At 34.4% G+C, this 24,717-nt stretch overlaps 1 protein-coding gene across 2 annotated transcripts in view; it reads left to right on the plus strand.

Annotated features, from left to right (window-relative positions):
* NGLY1 (N-glycanase 1) overlaps positions 1 to 24,330 on the plus strand; it is a 62,906-nt gene extending 38,576 nt beyond the window's left edge. Inside the window, exons 7-12 of one of the 2 annotated variants that reach the window (XM_041734061.1) lie at positions 508 to 653; positions 2,607 to 2,717; positions 9,538 to 9,702; positions 13,918 to 14,103; positions 21,128 to 21,305; positions 21,678 to 24,330. In XM_041734061.1, coding sequence (XP_041589995.1) covers positions 508 to 653; positions 2,607 to 2,717; positions 9,538 to 9,702; positions 13,918 to 14,103; positions 21,128 to 21,305; positions 21,678 to 21,853 — 962 coding nt within the window. In that variant the 3' untranslated portion in view covers positions 21,854 to 24,330. The remainder of the gene's footprint in view (positions 1 to 507; positions 654 to 2,606; positions 2,718 to 9,537; positions 9,703 to 13,917; positions 14,104 to 21,127; positions 21,306 to 21,677) is intronic. The other variant, XM_041734062.1, reaches the window with a different exon arrangement.
* Positions 24,331 to 24,717: the final 387 nt, after the last annotated feature.

Consider the following 24,717-nt stretch of genomic DNA (forward strand, 5'->3'; position numbering starts at 1 on the left):
GATAAAATGAAACCTTCATTTAAAAATTACTATTCTCTTCCAATCAAATATAGAACATCAATAACCAGAACATAATAATCTTTATTAGACCACCTACTGGTTCTGGGTCTTAAAGGTCAAGAGAGACTGCAGTTTCAAAAGTGGCATTAGCTCCTTCACATTAGCAAAGACTAAACCTGATGTTTTTTGATGGTACTATTCAGTATTTCACCTTAGAGTTATAGCTCACATTATTTTCAATTAAGCTTAAAACTGACTACATTAAAGGATATATTCCAAAAACATTTTCAAGGATTTCAAAGAGACAAAAAAATTTAAAACAAGTATTCTAGAGTCTTGTGTGCCCCAAAATACTCAGACCTATGAATTAAATTTCAGACTGTTACAAATTATTATAAGATACTTATCTTAGGAGTTTGTATGTAGTTGTTGGAAATCATTCGGGTTTTATAAACTTAACTTTTATTTCCTTTCTTTCTGTTGCTCTGTTATCTGTTACTTGAGTAGACCATGTCTGGACAGAAGTCTATTCTCCTTCTCAGCAGCGGTGGCTGCACTGTGACGCATGTGAAGATGTATGTGATAAGCCACTCCTTTATGAAATAGGGTGGGGCAAGAAGCTTTCCTATGTCATTGCATTTTCTAAGGATGAGGTAAGGCATAAGCAAAAGAAAAATTTTTTTCTAAGAATGAAATATAATTTCTTTGCTTTTGGACAGCTTTGAAGGTATTACTGACATATAGCAAACAGCATCTATTTCAAATGTATAACTTAATACATTTTGTCATTTGTATGCACCCATGAAACTATCTTTGTAGTCAAGGTAGTGAACATACTCACTATCCCTGGAAGTTTCCTTATGCCCTTTGTTATCCCTCTTGCCCCTCTCTAGGCAACTATGGATCTGCTTTCTTTCATGATAGATTAATCTGCATTTCCAGAACTTTACATAAAATGGAATCATACAGTATATGCTCTTTGGTGGGTGTGGTCCGGTTTCTTTTACTTCTTTTACTTAGCCTAATAATTATTTTGCGATTCACCCATTTATTCTCCTGTATCAATAATTTATTATATCGGGGTGTCTGGGTGGCTTAGTTGGTTAAGCATCTGCTTTTGGCTCAGGTCATGGATCTCACAGTCCTGGGATAGAGTCCCAAGTCAGACTCCCTGCTACTTCTCCCTCTCCCTCTCCACCCCCCTGCTCATGTTCTCTCTTGCTCACTGCACTCTCTCAAATAATTTTTTAAAATATTTTTTAAAAATTATTTTTATTGCTAGGTATTCCATTGAATTCATGTACCATAGTTTATCCATTCTTACCTGTTGATGGGCATTTGGGTAATTTCCAGTTTTTTACTATTTGAAATAAAGCTGCTGTAAACATTTAGGCACAAGTCTTTATATCGCCATATGCTCCCCTTTCTCTTTGAAAAATGCCTAGAAGTAGAATGACTGGATCATATGGTAGGCGTATGTTTAACTTTTTAAGAAACTGCTGAACTCTTTTCCAGAGTTATGTGCCATTTTACATTCTCACCAGCAATATGTGAGAGTTCCCAATTTCTCCATATCCTTGTTAACACAGAGTATGGTCATCTGTTTTGTTTTTTTGTTTTAATTTTAGCCCTTTTAATAGATATGAAGTAGTATCTCATTATGGTTTTCATTTACATTTCTCTAATGACAAATGATACTGAGTATCTTCTTATGTACTTATTTGCCATGCACATCCTCTTTGCCAATATTTTTCATTGGGTTGTTCATTTTCTTATTGTTGAGGATTCTTTATATATTCTGCATAGGAGTCATTTTTCAGATAAATCCTTTGCAAAGATTTTCTCCCTGTCTGTGGCATGTCTTTTCATTCTGTCAGTGACTTTTGAAGAGATAAAATTGATAAAGTCCAGCTTATCAGTTTGTTCTTTTAAGGATTGTGTTTTTTTCTTTTTTATATGACATATAAGTAACATATAATATATTCTTGCACATGTACAACATGTAATAATTTAGTATTTATATAGATGATGAAATGCATTGTGCTTTTTGATGTTGTATCTGAAATTTTTCCATAACCCAAGCCATAATGATTTTATCCTGTTTTCTTTAAAAAGTTTTATACTTTCAGTATTATATTTGGATCTATCATCCATTGTGAGTTCATTTTTATATATAGTACACTGTGTATTCTGAAATTCATTATTTTCCATATGGATAACGAATTGTTCTAGCATCATTTGTTGAAAAGGTTGTCTTTTTTCCATTGAATTGTCTTTGTACCTTTGTCAAAAATTCATTCTTTAATATAAATTTAATATAATAAAAACAGAACAAGGTTTTATTTGTTGAATTTTATGAAATCAACTCTGGAGATAAGTTTTAAAAAGCTGAGTGTTCTGAAAATCTCGTTTTATCACAGTCTTTCTTGGGAGTATACCTGTTAGAGAAAAAATGAATAAAAAGTACATTCTTTTTTTGCATATGTTTTAAAATTTTAAACAAAGGATACAATTTTAAAAATCTAAGGATTACATACATTCTAGGTAGTTAGCAAATTAAGGTTGATTTTTAAAATCTTGTTAAATACTGTATTCTGTCATTTGAGGTGGTTGATGTCACTTGGCGATATTCTTGTAAACATGATGAGGTAATCTCCAGAAGAACTGAGGTTAAAGAAGAATTACTTCGAGAAACTATTAATGGACTTAATAAACAGGTATGGGCATTTGGCACTTTTAAGAAGAGATTTGAAGTTTTTATATAATCAAGAATGGCCAGTTTTTAACCCATTGAAATTCTGAAAGTAGTAGCATTATTTTGCAAGCAAAAGTATTCTAATATCATAATTTTTTTGTTCATTGAAAATTTTGAGGACTCATTTTACATATTGTGGGGTTTTCTATATTAAATTGTTCCATCTCTTTTCCAAAGTTTAGAAACAAAATTTTAATATATGTAATACTAGACATATATAGTATGTTTTATTTTTCAAAGAAATTATGTCTTGAATATAATTATACACACTTCTCCAAGGGTGGAAATTTTTGAAACAAGGCACAGGAAATTGTTAACAATGAGTACTTCTGAAAAGAGAAACTCAGGGGTTCAAAAAGGAAAATTCAGTTTTAATTTTATATCCCTTTGGTAGTATTGAAATTTTTTACCGTTATACATGTATAAGGGTTTTTATAATTTAAAAGCCAAACCTAATTTTGATTCTGGCAAGCAATTAGAATAGGGCAGATCCCCTTAACTCAGTGATTGAGATTCAAGGTGAAGTTTTCGGTCTCTTTGGAATTTCACCTTCTAATGTGTAGCCCTTCAGAGATCCTAGCCTGAAAATCTGGAGTATTTACTGGAGCCTCTCACCTTGAAAGGCTCTGAACTCCAGCTTATTTACTCCACAGTACTGTGGTTCTGTAGAATTTTGCTGTTTTTTCAGCACGGCAGCCATCATTTTGTGCTTGCTTTCTCACCCTCTTTTGCTCATACCGGTTAATAATTGGCAAATGCCTGGAAGGGAAAGAGAGTATGTTCCTTTCATACAATTCATTTCTTTCCCTGGGACATATCAATATAGAATATAGAATATACAGAATCCAATATCAGTAATTATATAAAATTAGTCCAAGTTTTTTCATTCAGTGTACATTTGCACAGTAATTTTGTAAAGATTGGAAGGTAAAAAAAATATATATATAAATCTCTTTCCTCCTAAACTTTTTTAGGCAATTTTTTTTTAAATTTATTTACTAGAGACAGAGAGAGGCAGAGACACAGGCAGAGGGAGAAGCAGGCTCCATGCAGGGAGCCTGATGTGGGACTCCATCCCGGGTCTCCAGGTTCACACCCTGGGCTGAAGGCGGCGCTAAACCGCTGAACCACCTGAGCTGCCCCTTTTTTAGGCAATTAGATATAAACTGATAATGCACTGTGGAGGAGCACAGGCTAACAAAGATACTTGTTTTACTGTTAGCTGTTCTCTGTATAGAGTTGGGATAATGAACGCTATTAATTCTAGGCTAAGCTGGTCATTCAGCTTGGCACACGTATATAGAAGAGGCAAAGGATGCTCTAATTCTGCCATTATTACTTCTTCATGTAAATTTACATCTTTTTTCAATTACTTAACTACTTTAGTTATAAATTAATTTAATTTAGCTAGTTTAAGCAATAGCATCTGCTTAAGACAAACTTGTCATTGCCAAGCCAGTTTATTCATGTAATGGTTTCCTTCCAGAGGCTCACAGCCAACATCTCTGCTCAGCTGGGGCACATTCCTTGCTTAGCCTTATCAACTGAAATCCTCCTCAACACAGTATGCAAAATTTGGTGTTCTCTGGTTTTATGATAATTTTTTAATGGGAATAACTTTTTTAAACATCACTGTAAATATCTTTCAAAAAACAACTTTCAAATTAGCAAGCACCTTTAAGTAGTTAAGGAAAAAGTTTTGACCAAAAAGATCATTAGAAAGGTATTTTAAGTGGAATTGAGTTCAACTAAGTTTTAAAATCTTGATTGAGTAGTTTGTTAAAGTTGTTTACCTTTTAAATGCATGAGCTAATTATACCACTTGTTAGAATAATACTAATGCTTTAAGCAGATTTCCTAGAGAATCTCTACCTGTTCAAATCTAATCTGTCCTGAAGGGCCCACTTCAAATATAAGCTCTCCTCTCAACCACTGCCCCGTAACACTACATCTGAGCTATTGTATGGTTTGGTTGCATTCTGCCATATATTATTAGTTATTTGTGTTAATTCCTTTTTCCGAGAACTGTACCACTGATTAATCATTTTTCACTAAACATTCTAACGTAACACCTCATATATTCTAGACTCTTTAATCACTATTTAAGAATGTGAAATTAATATATATATACTGTATGTCAACTGTATTTTAGTTAAAAATAATTTTTTAAATGTGGAATTAAAAAATAATACTATTCAGCACAGAGATCATATGAAGTGTTTAAAATTCTTAATTTTGTTAATGAATCAAAGTTTTTTGTGGCTATTTTAAAATAGGTATAATAACCCTGAGAAACTTTTGGAAACAAGATGTGGACGGTGTGGCGAGTGGGCCAATTGTTTTACACTGTGCTGCCGAGCCTTAGGGTTTGAAGCTCGCTATGTTTGGGATTATACAGGTATAAAACATGATGTGGGCAGACTTACCCTAAATCCCAGTATATATATATATATATATTAAAAAAATGTAATAAAAGCCATGTGAAATTTATATTGTCCTTATTTAGAAGTGACTCATCATCTAAATGTTAAAAACGTTGTTTCCCTTGTTCTCAGATTTTTATTTGTGGTTCTGTTGTTTTTTTTAGGATAAAATGAAACCTTCATTTAAAAATTACTATTCTCTTCCAATCAAATATAGAACATCAATAACCAGAACATAATAATCTTTATTAGACCACCTACTGGTTCTGGGTCTTAAAGGTCAAGAGAGACTGCAGTTTCAAAAGTGGCATTAGCTCCTTCACATTAGCAAAGACTAAACCTGATGTTTTTTGATGGTACTATTCAGTATTTCACCTTAGAGTTATAGCTCACATTATTTTCAATTAAGCTTAAAACTGACTACATTAAAGGATATATTCCAAAAACATTTTCAAGGATTTCAAAGAGACAAAAAAATTTAAAACAAGTATTCTAGAGTCTTGTGTGCCCCAAAATACTCAGACCTATGAATTAAATTTCAGACTGTTACAAATTATTATAAGATACTTATCTTAGGAGTTTGTATGTAGTTGTTGGAAATCATTCGGGTTTTATAAACTTAACTTTTATTTCCTTTCTTTCTGTTGCTCTGTTATCTGTTACTTGAGTAGACCATGTCTGGACAGAAGTCTATTCTCCTTCTCAGCAGCGGTGGCTGCACTGTGACGCATGTGAAGATGTATGTGATAAGCCACTCCTTTATGAAATAGGGTGGGGCAAGAAGCTTTCCTATGTCATTGCATTTTCTAAGGATGAGGTAAGGCATAAGCAAAAGAAAAATTTTTTTCTAAGAATGAAATATAATTTCTTTGCTTTTGGACAGCTTTGAAGGTATTACTGACATATAGCAAACAGCATCTATTTCAAATGTATAACTTAATACATTTTGTCATTTGTATGCACCCATGAAACTATCTTTGTAGTCAAGGTAGTGAACATACTCACTATCCCTGGAAGTTTCCTTATGCCCTTTGTTATCCCTCTTGCCCCTCTCTAGGCAACTATGGATCTGCTTTCTTTCATGATAGATTAATCTGCATTTCCAGAACTTTACATAAAATGGAATCATACAGTATATGCTCTTTGGTGGGTGTGGTCCGGTTTCTTTTACTTCTTTTACTTAGCCTAATAATTATTTTGCGATTCACCCATTTATTCTCCTGTATCAATAATTTATTATATCGGGGTGTCTGGGTGGCTTAGTTGGTTAAGCATCTGCTTTTGGCTCAGGTCATGGATCTCACAGTCCTGGGATAGAGTCCCAAGTCAGACTCCCTGCTACTTCTCCCTCTCCCTCTCCACCCCCCTGCTCATGTTCTCTCTTGCTCACTGCACTCTCTCAAATAATTTTTTAAAATATTTTTTAAAAATTATTTTTATTGCTAGGTATTCCATTGAATTCATGTACCATAGTTTATCCATTCTTACCTGTTGATGGGCATTTGGGTAATTTCCAGTTTTTTACTATTTGAAATAAAGCTGCTGTAAACATTTAGGCACAAGTCTTTATATCGCCATATGCTCCCCTTTCTCTTTGAAAAATGCCTAGAAGTAGAATGACTGGATCATATGGTAGGCGTATGTTTAACTTTTTAAGAAACTGCTGAACTCTTTTCCAGAGTTATGTGCCATTTTACATTCTCACCAGCAATATGTGAGAGTTCCCAATTTCTCCATATCCTTGTTAACACAGAGTATGGTCATCTGTTTTGTTTTTTTGTTTTAATTTTAGCCCTTTTAATAGATATGAAGTAGTATCTCATTATGGTTTTCATTTACATTTCTCTAATGACAAATGATACTGAGTATCTTCTTATGTACTTATTTGCCATGCACATCCTCTTTGCCAATATTTTTCATTGGGTTGTTCATTTTCTTATTGTTGAGGATTCTTTATATATTCTGCATAGGAGTCATTTTTCAGATAAATCCTTTGCAAAGATTTTCTCCCTGTCTGTGGCATGTCTTTTCATTCTGTCAGTGACTTTTGAAGAGATAAAATTGATAAAGTCCAGCTTATCAGTTTGTTCTTTTAAGGATTGTGTTTTTTTCTTTTTTATATGACATATAAGTAACATATAATATATTCTTGCACATGTACAACATGTAATAATTTAGTATTTATATAGATGATGAAATGCATTGTGCTTTTTGATGTTGTATCTGAAATTTTTCCATAACCCAAGCCATAATGATTTTATCCTGTTTTCTTTAAAAAGTTTTATACTTTCAGTATTATATTTGGATCTATCATCCATTGTGAGTTCATTTTTATATATAGTACACTGTGTATTCTGAAATTCATTATTTTCCATATGGATAACGAATTGTTCTAGCATCATTTGTTGAAAAGGTTGTCTTTTTTCCATTGAATTGTCTTTGTACCTTTGTCAAAAATTCATTCTTTAATATAAATTTAATATAATAAAAACAGAACAAGGTTTTATTTGTTGAATTTTATGAAATCAACTCTGGAGATAAGTTTTAAAAAGCTGAGTGTTCTGAAAATCTCGTTTTATCACAGTCTTTCTTGGGAGTATACCTGTTAGAGAAAAAATGAATAAAAAGTACATTCTTTTTTTGCATATGTTTTAAAATTTTAAACAAAGGATACAATTTTAAAAATCTAAGGATTACATACATTCTAGGTAGTTAGCAAATTAAGGTTGATTTTTAAAATCTTGTTAAATACTGTATTCTGTCATTTGAGGTGGTTGATGTCACTTGGCGATATTCTTGTAAACATGATGAGGTAATCTCCAGAAGAACTGAGGTTAAAGAAGAATTACTTCGAGAAACTATTAATGGACTTAATAAACAGGTATGGGCATTTGGCACTTTTAAGAAGAGATTTGAAGTTTTTATATAATCAAGAATGGCCAGTTTTTAACCCATTGAAATTCTGAAAGTAGTAGCATTATTTTGCAAGCAAAAGTATTCTAATATCATAATTTTTTTGTTCATTGAAAATTTTGAGGACTCATTTTACATATTGTGGGGTTTTCTATATTAAATTGTTCCATCTCTTTTCCAAAGTTTAGAAACAAAATTTTAATATATGTAATACTAGACATATATAGTATGTTTTATTTTTCAAAGAAATTATGTCTTGAATATAATTATACACACTTCTCCAAGGGTGGAAATTTTTGAAACAAGGCACAGGAAATTGTTAACAATGAGTACTTCTGAAAAGAGAAACTCAGGGGTTCAAAAAGGAAAATTCAGTTTTAATTTTATATCCCTTTGGTAGTATTGAAATTTTTTACCGTTATACATGTATAAGGGTTTTTATAATTTAAAAGCCAAACCTAATTTTGATTCTGGCAAGCAATTAGAATAGGGCAGATCCCCTTAACTCAGTGATTGAGATTCAAGGTGAAGTTTTCGGTCTCTTTGGAATTTCACCTTCTAATGTGTAGCCCTTCAGAGATCCTAGCCTGAAAATCTGGAGTATTTACTGGAGCCTCTCACCTTGAAAGGCTCTGAACTCCAGCTTATTTACTCCACAGTACTGTGGTTCTGTAGAATTTTGCTGTTTTTCAGCACGGCAGCCATCATTTTGTGCTTGCTTTCTCACCCTCTTTTGCTCATACCGGTTAATAATTGGCAAATGCCTGGAAGGGAAAGAGAGTATGTTCCTTTCATACAATTCATTTCTTTCCCTGGGATCATAGCTTCTTTAGTTCTGGTTACCTTGGTAGCTTTCTGTTGTATTTAAACAGGTGTGGTGTGTATACATGGGTGTCTGCATTTAATGTTTTGCACGGCTTTTGTACTTTTTTCTTGGTAGGATAGTTGTTTCTTTTTCTTTTTTTTAATAAGATTTTATTTATTTATTCATGAGAGACACAGAGCGAGAGAGAGAGGCAGAGACACAGGCAGAGGGAGAAGTGGGCTTCATGCAGGGAGCCCAACTTGGGACTCAATCCCACGTCTCCAGGATCCCGCGCTGGGCTGAAGGCGGCGCTAAACTGCTGAGCCACCTGGGCTGCCCAGATAGTTGTTTCTGACATAAGTTAGTCTCTCGTAGCTGGAAGCAGAAATTGCCACCTCCATTTTAAAATCTAGGTCGTGAAGAGTTGGATATGGTTGTCAAATTATTTTTTTACATAAAGCTTATAAAATTATTTTAAGTTTTCCATAGTGTCTTATTTTCCAAATAACTACACATGAACAAAAAGTTGGTTGTCTTTCAAGATCCTGTTAAAATACAAATGTTTTGTGTATATTCTTTCTTAGAGATGGACCTCTACATTTCCCTAATATTAATGGCTTTTTTTAAAACATGAATTACAGAGGCAAATATCTTTGTCAGAAAACAGAAGAAAAGAACTTCTTCAGAGGATAATTGTGGAGCTTGTTGAATTTATATCTCCCAAAACCCCTAAACCTGGAGAACTTGGTGGAAGAATATCTGGGTCAGTGGCTTGGAGAGTAGCCCGAGGTGAAATGGGTCTAGAGGTATTTAATTCATTATAGCATGAATCTTCTCACTTGACTGCTTCCAGTACTGTGCTCTGTACCTACAAAAAAATGCATTGGTTAGAACCTTTCAATTAACTTTTTAGAGTAATTATTTTAAAAAATAAACATTTGAAAGAACCAGTAACTGATTGACATAGTATATTCAAATGCAGGACTTAGCAAGGCATTTTAAAATGGGATTTTTCTATGTGAACTTTCAGTACAGTGTAACTGTAACTAAGGTACATACAGAAAAATGCACAAATCAGGAATGTACAGCTTAACAGATTTTCACAGATTTGTGAAAGCACCCACAAAACCACCAACCAGAGTGAGAAATAGACCATCAGAATCCAAGGAACAATGAAGAGTTTCTTTTCAGTCACTTCTTCCACCACTAAGAGTAACCATTATCTTGGTTTCTAACATCATAGATTAGTTTTGCCTGTTATTATGCTTGTGTAAATGGAATTGTAATATATATACTCTTGTAAATATTTTTTTCTCTTAACATTATTTCATAAAACTCAGACGTTTTGCAGCATGTTTGTGGCACATTTATTCCCATTGCTATGCAATATTCCATTGTATAAATGCAATTTATCCATGCCACCATTGATAGGTATTTGAGCTGTTTTTAGGTTTTGACTGTTAAAAATTGTACTGTTGTGAACATTTATATACATGTTTTCAGTGAATGTATTTATGCATTTGAGTTAGGTTTATACCTAGGAGTGGAATTGCTAGGTGATAGAGTAGGAGTTAGGAGTATGTTCAGCTTTGGTTGATAACTACCAAGCAGTTTTCCAAAACCGTTGTGCCAGTTTACACTCTCACCAGCAATGTATGAGAATTTTGCACATTTTTGCCTTTAGTTGGTATTGTCTTTTTCATTTTAGCAGTTCTGGTGGTATGTAGTAGTATTATATTGTGATTTTACTTTGCATTTTAGTGATGACTAATGAAGCTGAATGCCTGTTCTTTAAATTTTTGGATATCCTCTTTTGGGAAATGCCTGTTCAGGATTTTATACATTTTAGAGAGCCTTGCTTACTTTGATATATGTGTGTGTGTGTGTGTGTGTGTGTGTGTGTGTGTGTACTTATACATATGTATATGTATGGGTTTTATGAAGTACAGTGAGAAATATAATAGAATCTGGATAATTCAGTGGATGAAAATGTTTATTTCTTATATACTTGTTATATGCATCGCATCTAGTATTGCCTACAAATTATCATTGCTGGTGTGATTACTGTTATATTGTCAGATTTATATTAAGACATTATCTCTTTTTTTTTTAAGATTTGTTTTTAATTTATTCATGAGAGACAGAGAGAGGCAGAGACTTAGGTAGAAGGAGAAACAGGCTCCTTGCAGGGAGCCCGATGCAGGACTCTATCCCAGGGCCCCTGGATCATGCCCTGAAGCAAAGACAGTCAACTGCTGAGCCACCCAGGCATCTCTAAGACATTGTCTCTTGATTAATGTCCCAAAATTAAATAATGAACAATGGAAATATGCCTATAGTTAGGGGCTAGGTGAAAAGTCATGTGCTCTGTAATGGACATTAAGAAAGACCTGCAGTAGACCTGTCCCTTGTCCTTAGGAAACTTAAAGTTGACTCACTAAAAATTATTTTATATAAATGTCTAGGTATGTAATGAAAAAATGCTTGGAAGGAAAATGACCCACCACAGTATCATATCAAACAGTTCCAAAAAATTGGAGTTTTATATCTGCTTTTTCTAAATTTGCCATTGTTGCAACTCTTATCTCCAATAAAGGAATATGTCCAAAATGAGTGAATTACCCCCAGTAAACTTTGTTTGCTTTTTTGCTTTTTAATTTACTTCATCATCTATAGGAAGCAGTTGAAAGTGTTGGTTGAGCCATAGAATTACAAGATCTAAATTCAACAGATAATTCAAATCACTGCTGATGCAGTGCAAGTTACAAGTTTAAATCCAAATGAAGCCAATTTAAAGAGCTAATTTAATTCACAGCTGTGTTCAATTTAAATAAAACATCGATATTAGGTCTTCATTCTTTTTTCTTTTTATGGTTGGATGTGCTTCCTCTTGTATGGCATATAAGTTGATTAAACTTTAAAAATATGAATTGGGTCATATGCCCAGATTGTCTTCCCTTTTGAAATTTTTTTTTAAATTTCTGAGTTAGTGGAGACTATTATGGCCATGGATTTAAAGAATCATTTTCTTCTTTAGAAGTTGATGTTTGTTTTAAAAGTAAATTGAATAATGAAAAATGTCAGTCCTAAAAAGTTATGGAGCTATACCTTAAAATCATTTGGAAAAAGAAGGAAACATTGGTGATATTATTTCCAGAAAGAAAAGTTTTATATCCTAATCTTATATTTTAAATATTTTATGAGGGGCTCCTGGCTGGCTCAGTTGGTTGTCCAACTCTTGATTTCAGCTTGGGTCATGATCTCAGGATGGTGAGATGGAGTCCCACATCAGGCTCCAAATTCAATGCAGAGTCTGCTTGTCCCTTTCCCTCTACTTCTCCCCCCACTCACTTGCTCTCTTTCTCTCAAATAAATAAATAAAATATTTTTTAAAAAGGATTTTTTATAAAGATTTTGCGAAATATTGATGTTATTCTTACTCCAGATTATTCAGTTGCATACATGATTATGTTTGGTTGCATAAATATCTTTCTTTTCCCTTTGTAAATTAGTTATCCTTTGTAAATTAGATAATACTACTTTTAAATTTTATTTTCATTTGGTTTATGTCAGCATCTTTAAAATATCTTCGATAAAGAAGAAAAGAATTGGGAAATTTTGTTATATGCTTGTTTTGAAATGATCATTCATAATTATAAATCATTTTCTAAAAATAAGCTTTTTTTACCTTTTTGACAGTATTATTCACAAGTTCTAGGGAATTATCTTTCTCATATATTTAATGTTACTATTTTAATAATATTGACAGTGATAAGTACATACACATACTTTTTTTCTCGTTTTGTTTCTGTTTTATATTCTGCTTGTTGATCCTTAGATATTTGAAATTTTCATATTGTTTAATACCTAGCACCCAGTCTTTAACAAAAAAAAAAAAAACCCTTGCCTACTCTTTTAATTGGTTAGCAAATACTGTGGCAAGACATTGACACAGACTAAAGCAGTGTTTGTCAGTGGAGGATGATTTTTGCCTTCCAGGGCATATTTGGCAATGTCTGATAAGACACCCTGCAATGCACAGGGCAGCCCCTATAACAAAATGCTACTATGCTCATGTCTATAAAACAAGGGACCATTGTGTTAGTGGCACATAAAGACACAGGACAAATATATTATCTTCTCATTCAGTGATTTCAGGATTTCTGGGGACTGATTTACATTGCAAGAAACAGGGATTTATTTTGGGCTAGAATGCATTTTTTTCCTGGAATTTAAGTTGTAAAACATAACCTTTTGTAGTAATTTCACACATGTAGAAGATTGTTTCAAGCTATGTGTCCCAGGCACTCTCCTAGTTTAGGGTATCAGGAAAAGACACTCTAGTGAAATGGCTTTAAGTTGAGGCCAGAAGGATGAGAGAGAATCAAGTATATGAAGAGTAAAAAGAACAGCATTCCAGATAGCAAGAACAGCATGTGTCAGGGCCCTGAGGCAGGAGTTAGCTGGACCTTTTTGAGGAGCAAAGGGTATAGTAACATACTGGTTGGAGAAGTAAATAGGGAATAGATCATTTAGAGTCCTAGTAGCCTTGGTAAAGTTTTGGAGTGTAAGTACATTAAGTGGAAATCATTGGAGTGAGTTAAGCAAGAAAGTGACATATCCTAATTTATCCCAATTTCTAGAAAATCACTTTCATTGCTATGTGGAGGATGGATAAGCGAGGTAAGAGTTGATAGCTGGGAGTCAACTTTAGGAGACGGAGTCCAATTTGGAGATATTGGTGGTAGAAATGAAAAAGAAATGAATTTAGGTTGAACACAAAGCACAAAAATATAAATCAGAGCTATATATAGTTTATATTTCTTATTTTCTGTTTAGTAATGGTTGGTGTTATACCCACATCATATTGATCATATTTAACCTATAAAATGCTCTCCAAATTTTTTAATGGCACCAACTTTTTCATTTTCAAGTTGAAGGAATCTTTTACTACTGTACATAGCAGTTCCTCATATATAGTCTTCCATATGTTGAAAAACTAATTCTGCTTTCTTTTTAAGAGAAAAGAAACCCTGTTCATTCCTTCTGAAAATGAGAAGATTTTGAAACAACTCCACCTTTGTTATAATATTGTGAAAGATCGTTATGTCCGAGTTTCAAATAATAATCAAACCATTTCTGGATGGGAGAATGGGGTGTGGAAAATGGAATCCATATTCAGAAAAGTTGAAGCAGACTGGAACATGGTAATTTCATGCATGAAGCTAGTTTAAAATTTTGTCATTGTTTAAGCAAATATAGATTGCTTGAGTTGTGTATAATGTGAAAATTGATATATCAAAATCACTTTTATTAATCTTCAAACCTGTAAAAGAAAACCTGCTCCCACGTTTAATCAAAAGTCCCTAAGGAACGTGTGCATTTGTATCAAGGAAGCATCCGTTTTCATCAAAGAGGCTAAACTTAATTCATTCATGGGGAAAAATAAGTGTATGGCCAATTCGTGACTAGTTTTTGCATGAATATATAAAATATACTGTTAATTAATTCCTTCACAGATACTTACTGATTACCTCCTAACTGCAGGCTATTGGGGACTCTAACATTTAATCCAAAGTCCCAAGAGCTGTTTAACACTTTCATTTCATAAGAATGTGGATGATTGAGCAGCAATACTGGTTTTTTCTTCCCTGCATCCTATAAAAGAAATGGATACTAGGACTATAGTAGTTCACTTATACCAACTTGTACATTGTTATCACAGGTTATCTGTTAAAAGTGAGGAACTTTGCTTTTAAACTGCCCTCCCTTGGATACACATCAAAAATGAACACAAAACTATTCACATGACCTCAATAAATCTAACCATATTGTTACCTTTCATAAGGTAATCAACTTACAGGGAACTTTTAAAGTTGATTTGCCAAGATGTTTTAGTTGGAAGAGAAGTTGCTCATTTGTAAGACACATTGGCTAGATTTAATAAATGAGTCACATAATTCTTTAAAAAATAAAATAAAAAGTGAGTCACAGATTAGCAGCTTCTAGTGTTTATGAGCATCTCCTAAATACTTATCACTGTCCTAGGCATTAATCAGAATACAGAAGACATACAGAAATAAGATCCCTGTGGTTCTTTTTCCCCCAATCATAAGTTTTTGTTCTAAAACTTACCTTGGTGCTTATTTTGGTGATCTTTTTGTATTAAACCAAGAATAACTTACAACATTATTAAAATTTTAGGTTTAGGAATTTTCTTCTTGAGTTAAGATCAAATTGAAAATTTTATGTATATCTATAGTTGATCATATAGTTGATGAGAGAGGATGAACTTCTCTGGAAGACAGACTATCCTTAACCTAAAGATTCTTCTGAACAGAAAGCAGGATAGGATAGACATGTCACTTATTCAAGGAAAAAGCTATCCTTGTGGAACTAAAGAAAGAGTATACCTTTCTTTCTCACCAGCAGTGTTAATGTAGAAAGTTAATGGAGAAAATAATGACATTCTGCAGAAGATGTGGTGTGATGAGAAACAGATCGATTCTATGACGTTTTTTTCTCTGTCTTGCTCACTGAATGCCTGTTACGTCCAACGTTGTTCTCAGCTACATGGATAAAAAGATAGACACAGTTTCTGCCCTCACCGTCTAACAGGGGAAGCTGAAGCATAAACAGCCATCTTACCCACGATGCAGAGTGCTATAATAAGGATATCAACACATTGCTATGGAAACACCGAGGAGGGAGTAATTAGCTCTGGGCTGTGGGAGTTGGGGAAAGCTCCGCAGAGCAGGCGACGTTTGAGCTGGACACTGAAGGATGAGTAGGTGTTCATAAAGCAAGGGAACAGTAGGGGAAAAGCATGGAGTACATGGCATGTTTGGAGTTCTCTAAATAGACCATGTGGCCAGAAGGTGTAGTCTATGAGTAAGATTTAAATGTAAATGAGATATGCAGAGCCAGTAAACAAAAAACAGGCTCCTACTCAGAGTTTATGCCTTGATATACCTGCACAAAGGGCATAACTTTTAAAAGTTAAATGAATTTGTTTTGAGTTATAATATGTAATATCAAATGAAAAATATTAGAATCTTAATTATACTTGCAGAGCTTAATAACTCAAAAGTAATGTATTGCCATTGAACATTGAATTTTCCGCCTAAGTCAATATTTTTAGTTTTGTATTGGCATGTTCCCAATTAGGGAATCTCTAGCTCCACTAAAAGAAGAAGCCTATTTCCCACCACACCTTTCCTCAATAACTTCCAGCCTCGAATCATGACAGATCACATGCAGCCTGCCCTCAGATATTTAGAGCAGATTTTTGACAATTGGGAGAGTTAGCCTTCCAGGAACACAGAGACTTAATAAACGTTACTACTTAACAAATACACAGTTCAGTGATGTCTGATTCGGAAGAAATATAAAAAGCTGAATCAAGACCAGTATATCTTTTAGGAGGCAAATGATAACACCTTGATAAAAGTGTTAATAGCCTCCTGATTATTCTGCCTGCATCTCACAGTTGTTTTCCATGCTGTTAAGCCAGAAAAGCATTTTCTGGACCCCAGTTGTTACTGAGTGCTCTTAGGGTAAGAAACAGCTCAAGTCTCTCTCAGTCTGGCTTCTGCCTTCTCTGGCCTCACCTTGCACTGTGCTACCACCTTGCTCTCCATTGCACTGCTCTTCTGCTCTCTCCACTGAACCTCTTTTTACTTTCCCTTTTATTAGATTCACTTATTTCTTTGCTTAGAACTTGGTGTAAGCCTCACTCCCTCTAGTCCCAGCTAACTGGATCCCTTTCCCCCCTTTATTCACTGTATCATGTACCTCTTCTTCATGACATTTATTGAGCAAAGTTTGTGTAAGAATAGATTATTTGTCTCTGTCCTACTAAAATTGTAAACATTCTCAAAGAAAAGACTTTGTCTTTTTCTACTCACTTGTACTCTCAGTAGCATATATCTAGCATAGTGCCTAATGTTTAATAAAGATTGCTGAATGTAGGAAAGAATGTTTGAATCCATATGGCATAAGTTCTATAGCACCTTCAGGCTGTGGAGAGTGTCATAGGTACTCATCTTCATTCAGACTATGCCTTGCATGTTAAGTACATTGCATTTTTGCAAAGTATCATCTTTGTCACTAGAGTCACTTTAGCACTTTCAGTGTGTAGCATTATGTCAAGAATTGATTGATTTAGCCATTCAGTAAATGTGCATTGTCAGACCTTGTGCCTGGCACTTTGGATATAGTGGTCAATTATGAGTCAAGCTTCAAGGTGAGAATAGACTAGTAAAGGAGAAGGACATGTGGACCAACTGTTTAGGTTAGTGAGATAAATGCCAGAAGAATATGACTCTTATATGACTCTAAGAGAGAGAAGACAGAAGGAAGAGCCACTGTCCTTTCTTGGATCAGAGATGATGACCTTGCAGAAAAAGTGAAATCTGAAAAGCTTAGAGAAGGAGGCAGAGGGAGAGTTTCTCATTGTGAAGACAGGATGTAGAAGGGAGCAGAAGAGATAGCATGCCCAAAAGCACTGGAAGGGGAAACATCTGGTATGTTAAAGGAAGAGTAAGTAGTAGGGAATATAGGGGAGAAGAGTGGGAAATGAGACTAAAGAGGTGAACAGTGGTCAAGTCCCAAGACCTTGCAGTTATATAACAGGAAACCATGAAAGATGTCCTTTCCAGGCAAGGGAAGGACATGATCACACTAATGATTCAGAGGTAATTCCAGAGGCTACAGATAGAAGAAATTAGCATAGTATAGAAAGATGTAAGTACAGTGCAGACTGACAATGTCATGTTTGATTTCAGTGATAGAATGGAATAATCAAAAATGAGATTTCATGAGCAATAGCAGTTTACCAGCATTAAATTAAAATGTTGAAATACAGTCGTTCGGCTAGATATGTTCAGGAATGACTACAGAGTGTCTGCTGTACAGCAAACTTCATTAAGCTAATCTGTTTGTTTGTTTTTTAACTAGTTAATCTTACCAGGCTAAGCAGAATAATCATTTTAAGAGCATAGTAAAGGGACTCCTGGGTGGCTTAGTGGTTGAGCGTCTGCCTTCAGCTCAAGGTGTGATCCTGGAGTCCCAGGATCAAGTCCCACATCAGGCTCCCTGCATGGAGTCTGCTTCTCCCTCTCCCTCTTCCTCTCCCTCGCCTCTCTCTCTCTCTCTCTCTCTCTCCCCCCCCCCCCCCATGAACAAATAAATAAGAAAAACAGTCCAGTAAAAACCAAACCTCCAGGAAACCATAGCAGTGGACAGAACAGCCTGTCATATAGTAATCAAAAAATCTTGAAGCGAAGATCTTTTGTAGAATGTGAAAAACCTGAAGCATTAAAGAAGCTGACATGCAAATTGTTCTCAGTCTTGAAAATACTGGTTACAGCCATAACCCAAAGGACAAGTTTCCATTGTGTACATTATTAGTGACATAGCTTAGACCTTAAGCCATAGACATACTGGTCTCCTTGTCACCCACAGGCTGTGATCTGCCTGTACTATATGCCTTACAGTTGCCAAAAAGGGGCAGGGATGAGTCCCTAGAGGGAGGGGGTGGGGTGTTGTATGGATATCAGGTCTGTAGAAGGAAAACTCCATGACTTCTGATTTTACTGTCCTTGCTGCTAAAGTAAGATAGCTCTTGGTAGCCCCTGAAATTGCAAGAGTGAGCATGTATAAATGCACATGGTAAGTGACACCTGTGAATTAAAAAGCCAACAGCCAAAAATCTAAGACAACTCAAGAAGAGGAACATCCAATAGTAAAAAAAACAGAGGGGGTGTGGTTCTCCGGACCAAACAACTGAATATTTGAAAGCTTATAAAGTTTTTTTGTTCTCCTAAATAAATTATAATTAATGGTTCTGTTGCTATTACACATAGGGAGGATTACAATGGAGTGTTTATATAATAAATGGTACTGTTTTGGCACACTTCAATTATCAAACTTATATTCTTAGTAACTTCCACCTATAAAAACACTGAATGAAAATTAGTATATTGTGAGAAAAAGATGACATGAATTTTCAATATCAATAGTCTATTTTTCCATATACTGTTTCTTTAGCCTGAGAGACCTTTTATTTTCTTACAATGTGTTTAAATGTTTATTTAAGCATTTAAGAATTCAGTGATGAATTCTATCCTATCCTTTAACTTTTTAGAGTCTTTAAAGCTGATGCCTTTAGGACTGAAAAATGTAAATTTTAGAAGAAGCAATTCTCTCAGACGTGTTCAGCAGCTATTATAAACCTATGACAGTTAAAACCACAGTTGTGGCCTGGACCCATGTGGTATAATTAAGACAACTCTGAGGGTAAGCTAGGAATTTGAAACTAACCTGACTTCAATCTGTCATATTTTATGCCCACACTTTTTGGGGGAGGGGATCATTTGAAACTACTGAGCTCTAAAAAGACAACAAGGCATGAAAAAGTATATACTGAGACATAAATCTGAATGTGTTGGTCTTTGGACTACTTTTCCCCAGTCTTTTAGTTTCTTCCAACCACCTCTCTTCCAATAACCCTACTGTTCAGCTCATCTTTTCCAGTTAATCCCCTATGCTAGCCATGCCTTTGAAGTAGTAATTAGGTTATAGATAATCCCCAGATTTGCCAGTAGTTTGGGATAGATGGAACCAATGACTCCCAGGGAGCATTGGTGGAATTCTCAGCCCCAGGTTCTCCTTACCAACAGGTGTAAGAGGAGCACTGCAGTAGGAACAGGTAGGTATTAGGAGGTTATAGTGAGGTCGTCCTAAACTTAAGTGGAGCAATCAACACCATATATCTAGATGTCCCCTCTAGTGCAATTGTTGATTATACATATCTAGTCTGAAGAGATCAAATAGTTTTCCTTGGGGAGTGGTTGTTTTTAGTTGATAACCTCCAGCTCACTGATTCTAAAAACTTTCCAATTCAATTAGCTGACATATTTAACCTGGAAGAAAAACTAGGTTGTGAAGTAGAATATCAATAGACTGCTAGCAGTGATTGATTTTTTTTTACTTGATGACTAAAAACAGGTAGTAGGACATTTCCATGACATATGTGTTATATGGTACTTTTGTTGGTCTCAACAAGTAAGTTTGATGTTTCTGAAGGAATATATGTATATGCAGACTTTTAATACTTAAATACTATTTATTAAACCCATGTGAATCCAGAACCGATGACCCCAGAAAAGTTAAGATTTGGTTAAGATCATACTAAGTACACCTGAAATAAAATAGTTACATTTGGGTAAAGAATTATTGGCAGTTCAAGGTGGGGTGAAATTCTGGAGGACTGTTAAAGCTGAGAGTTTAGATTTCAACCCATTTACTTGCTATACATTCTAGACCATGCAAATGACAGGAACGAAGTGGGCTTTCAAAAACATTAATTAGGCAGTTGGAGAAAGATGAGCATGGGGTCATGACTGTAGTGGTAAGTGCAGTATAAATGAGGAAAGGGTTTTTTTGAGACTTATTTCAAAGAAATGCATGAGTTGTTTTGTGAGATTGAGCATCTGGGATAACTGATTAAAGAGTCAGATTCTTGGGGGTTTGAGCCTGGGTGAATGGAGTTACTTGTGAAAGGCCAAGGCTGTGGATGTCAGTGTTCACGTCCACATCTTCAAGAATGTGGATGAAACTATGAGAGAAGATGAGCTGGAAGTAGCCAGTAAACTTGGATGCCTTAAATAGTATACATTAAAAGTGGTAAGGGTGACTAATAATGAAGGAATGGGAGCATGTTATTTAGAGAGGCAAGCATGAATACTATATTTTAAACTACGACTTAACAATGACTGAGTTATTTTCTTAACTTAGAATATATAGCCCATCTCGCTCTAGGAAATCTTATCTGAAAATCCAGATTTAGAAAAGAAGATAAAGAATAATTGTATTTAAAAGGATTCTTCATTTTCACCAGGATTCATCATAAAGGTCATATGAGATAGCTGGACTTAACTAATTTAAAAGAAAATTTGATTTACCAAAATTTGGTTAGCATGCCCCTCTTAGGGCTGTACTTACCAGTGCACCTGTATCCAAGTATCTTTCTTCCAAACCAAAATATACTATAGGAAAAATTGCTGATGAAATGCAAAATGTTCACAGTGAAAATCTTCTCAGTGAGGAAGAAATTAGATTTTTAATAATTTGTATATAGTACCCAACAACAGTAAGACTTTGACTATATGTGTTTTCTGCATTATTTTATTATTTATAACAATTCTTTGTTCCCCTCCTCCTTTGTAGGTATATTTAGCCCGAAGGGAAGGATCATCTTATGCTTATATTTCCTGGAAGTTCGAATGTGCGTCAGTTGGCCTAAAAGTCGATAATGTTTCCATTAGAACAAGTAGTCAAACCTTTCAGACTGGAACAATACAGTGGAAATTGCGATCTGAAACAGCCCAAGTAGAACTATTGGGCGGTAAGCATTTGACTAGAGAATTAATTATGACGTGTATTTAACACTCTGAAGAATAATTGTACTTGAGTTGCTCATACCCAAGATTCATTCATAGTACTGCAAGTAAAAAAAAAGAAAAGAAAAAAAATTAAAACTTGTATAACCTTATTCTAATAAAACCACTTCTGTTTTTTATTGTGAAATACAAATGGATAAAGAAAAACCATTTTGTTTCGAAGGACGTATTTCCTCCATAAGGGATAATTTGTATTTATCTTTTTAAGGGTTGATTTTACCTACAGGTTAGGTATATAATATGTATTCCAAAACTATTTCTTTTTATTCTTTAAGTTACCAAAAGCAAAGTGTTAATTATTTTTTTTCCTCCAACAGATAAAACTCTTCGCTCCTATCATGATTTTTCTGGTGCCACTGAAGTTATTTTGGAAGCAGAATTAAGCAGAGGAGATGGTGTTGTTGCTTGGCAACACACCCAGCTGTTTAGACAAAGCTTAAATGACCATGAAGAAAATTGTTTGGAGATAATTATAAAATTCAGTGACCTTTGAGAACCTGAACATTATAGAAAATCTGGCAAAAATCATGGACTTACCGTGTTATAAAGTAGTCTCTTGGTTCAGTGCATGCTTAGTTGGCAATTTACTACCCTCTGCTAGCATTATTTCTTCTGCTGGCTATCCATCATGTACCCCCTCATGAAAATATATCTTTATACTATGGACCATAATGAAACCTTGAATTAAAAGCTCCCTTCCAAATGTGACTGTAATTTGAAGTAAAGTCTTCTTGCCTCAATATGAGATTTTAATCTAAAAACTGTAAGTATAGTTTTAAAAGTAAAATGAAGGTATTCATGATGAAGTGCTATTCATGATTATGATATAATCTTAAGCTAATAATTTGACATTTTTTGATCAGCCATTAATTTCTTCATAAGTAATATTTCCTAATATTTTTAATTTTTAATAAATGTGAAAGTATAGTATCTCCTTAAGTTATAAGCGTGAACATTTTTATTATTGTAAATACATAGGCATTTAAGAAATAAAATGAATTATTTTGCCTTATATCATTTTAGTGGTTACTTTGGCTAAATAAGAATCTGATAAGTATGCTGAACATTGAAAACTGTTGGAATAGATAGGAGTTACGAAAATAACATTGCGTATATTCAGAGATACGTTATAAATTCATGTGTAGATGCTTCAGAATATGCTTTACTTTTGAGTTTACTTTTGAGTATTTCTATCTACCTCATCGAATAAAGATCTGTTCTTGTCTTTGAAACTATGTAACTAGTTTCTACAGTATATGTTAATCAAGAGTTTTTGAAAAAAAAAAAAGAGTTTTTGGTGTGTCCATATAACCCCTCCAATTGAATTTAGTGAACATTTATTAAGCATTTGTGTGCAAGTGTGGTGATAGCGCCAAAAGAGGCAGTGGTGAGAAGGATACAGCTCCTGTACTCTCACTATCTTTGTGATGTTCTGCTAAGTTCTCAACTCTTCATACAAGAAGAGTACATTCTCAGAGATTCTCACCCTGTGCAACTCAGTAGGACATTCATATGCATTATAAAAAATGCACTAAGATCCTGAACAAAGGTCTTATACTTGCTTTTTAATTGTAGTCAAACTGTTGATCAGTTTCTTGCTAAAAAGTTACATTTCAAAAAATTTTTCATATATCTCAAGGTATAAGTCTTGAATATTAGAAAGTTTTCTGGAATTTTCTTGGATTAATCATAGTTTCATATAGTGGCCAAATACATAATTTGGAGAGCCTTGATTCTTACCTGTCTTGGAAGTTTCTGGTATTGGCCCATGAGTATTGTGATGAGCAGATCAACCAACCAACCCTCTTAACCCTCATGAGAAAACCTAGAGACGGTAAGAAAAATGTCAGTCTCAACTGAATGTACCTCACCCATGAAAAGGATACATTCTAAATGTTACTGTGGCAGTAAGCAGAAGAATGATTAGAGTTCAAGTGTTTTTTTTTTTTTTTTTTTTATAGAGGTGAAATGTTGAGTAAAAGTAGTTGCACACCTTTGTTAAAGGTATTCCACGAGACTCTCAACCCCAGGGGTACCTGATACATAATAATATTTTATCCTACAGAAATTTTTTGGCAATAGTACAGAATTAATGGAGCAAAACAATTCTCCATAATGAGTAAAGCTAAGTGACAGTAAACTGGAAAGGCAAAAGTAACAGGCAAGGAAAGGTTAATTAATAGGACACTCTTCCTCAATAAAGTGGCACTAATATTAGAGCACAGTTTATGTAAGCAGTCCTTTAGTATCTTCTTACTTAGAAATACATGGTGTTGTGCCTAAAGTGAGTCCCAGATCACTAAGAGGGTACGTCCACCACCACCTTGAAACAGGCTTTGGTTGACCAGCTTTCTACTGCCATTGCTCAGTGTTTAAAAAGGGTTTATACTTCTGCTTTAGGTCAAGTCCCATCATGACCATTTTTCAAACATTGTTACAGTGGGTTTGTATAAGGGCGGTTTAAAAAAGTACTTGTGCTGGAATTCACAGCCTCAAGATGAATAAGAAGCTACACCTGATAGAATTGTAAGCCTTATCAGTTTACAAGGAAAAGAAGTGCCTCGCATTAAAGGAGGATTGGAGAACAGTTTATGGTGGACTTTTGGGATAGGAAGCGTTGCTGGTGATAATTTCACCCGGACTCCTCACTTTTCAGAGGAAACTCAAACCCAGAGAACTTAAATGACCTGTCTAAACAATGAGTTGCTGTTTTGGTAGGTGTTGGTGAATATAGCTACTTTGATAGGAATGTTCAAGTTTGAGGTGTTAAAATTGTTATTAGAACCAATGATTTTTCTAATTTATAGGTAAGCTTTCCTAGAGAACAAATTTATTGTAATTTGATGATAGATTGTTCTAGATATGGATGCTTTGGTGGTTGTGTAATACTTTTTTAAACATTTTTTTCCTCTGTAACAATAAATTGTATGTTGATTTTATAGCCCAAGTGAATACACTCTTATAAACTAATAACTCTGACTCAGGTGGCATTCCTTCCTTAAATACTCTTGGGGGAAGAAGAATAAGAATAAACCAACACAAGTCATGATTGGTTTTATTCCACTTAGTATGTATTCCAGTCACATCTTTATATGGACCAAAACAGTGCTTTATTTCTGGTAAGAAATTTAGAACAGACATGAACGAATAGTGGTCACCTTTGTAGTGTGTATGAATGCCAATGACTTCAGTGTCTCATTCGATCACAGTGGCATCATATCTAAGCCTACTAACATTTTATGTATTTTGAAAGGGGTGCCAGCAGTATTTTAATGCCATTCCCTATCATTATGACACCATAAGTGAATACAGACTCAGAAGTTGAGACCTTGAGATGCTTGGGTGGCTCAGCCGTTG

The sequence above is a fragment of the Vulpes lagopus genome, chromosome 19 (assembly GCF_018345385.1).
Source record: "Vulpes lagopus strain Blue_001 chromosome 19, ASM1834538v1, whole genome shotgun sequence".
Taxonomy (NCBI): Eukaryota; Metazoa; Chordata; class Mammalia; order Carnivora; family Canidae; genus Vulpes; species Vulpes lagopus.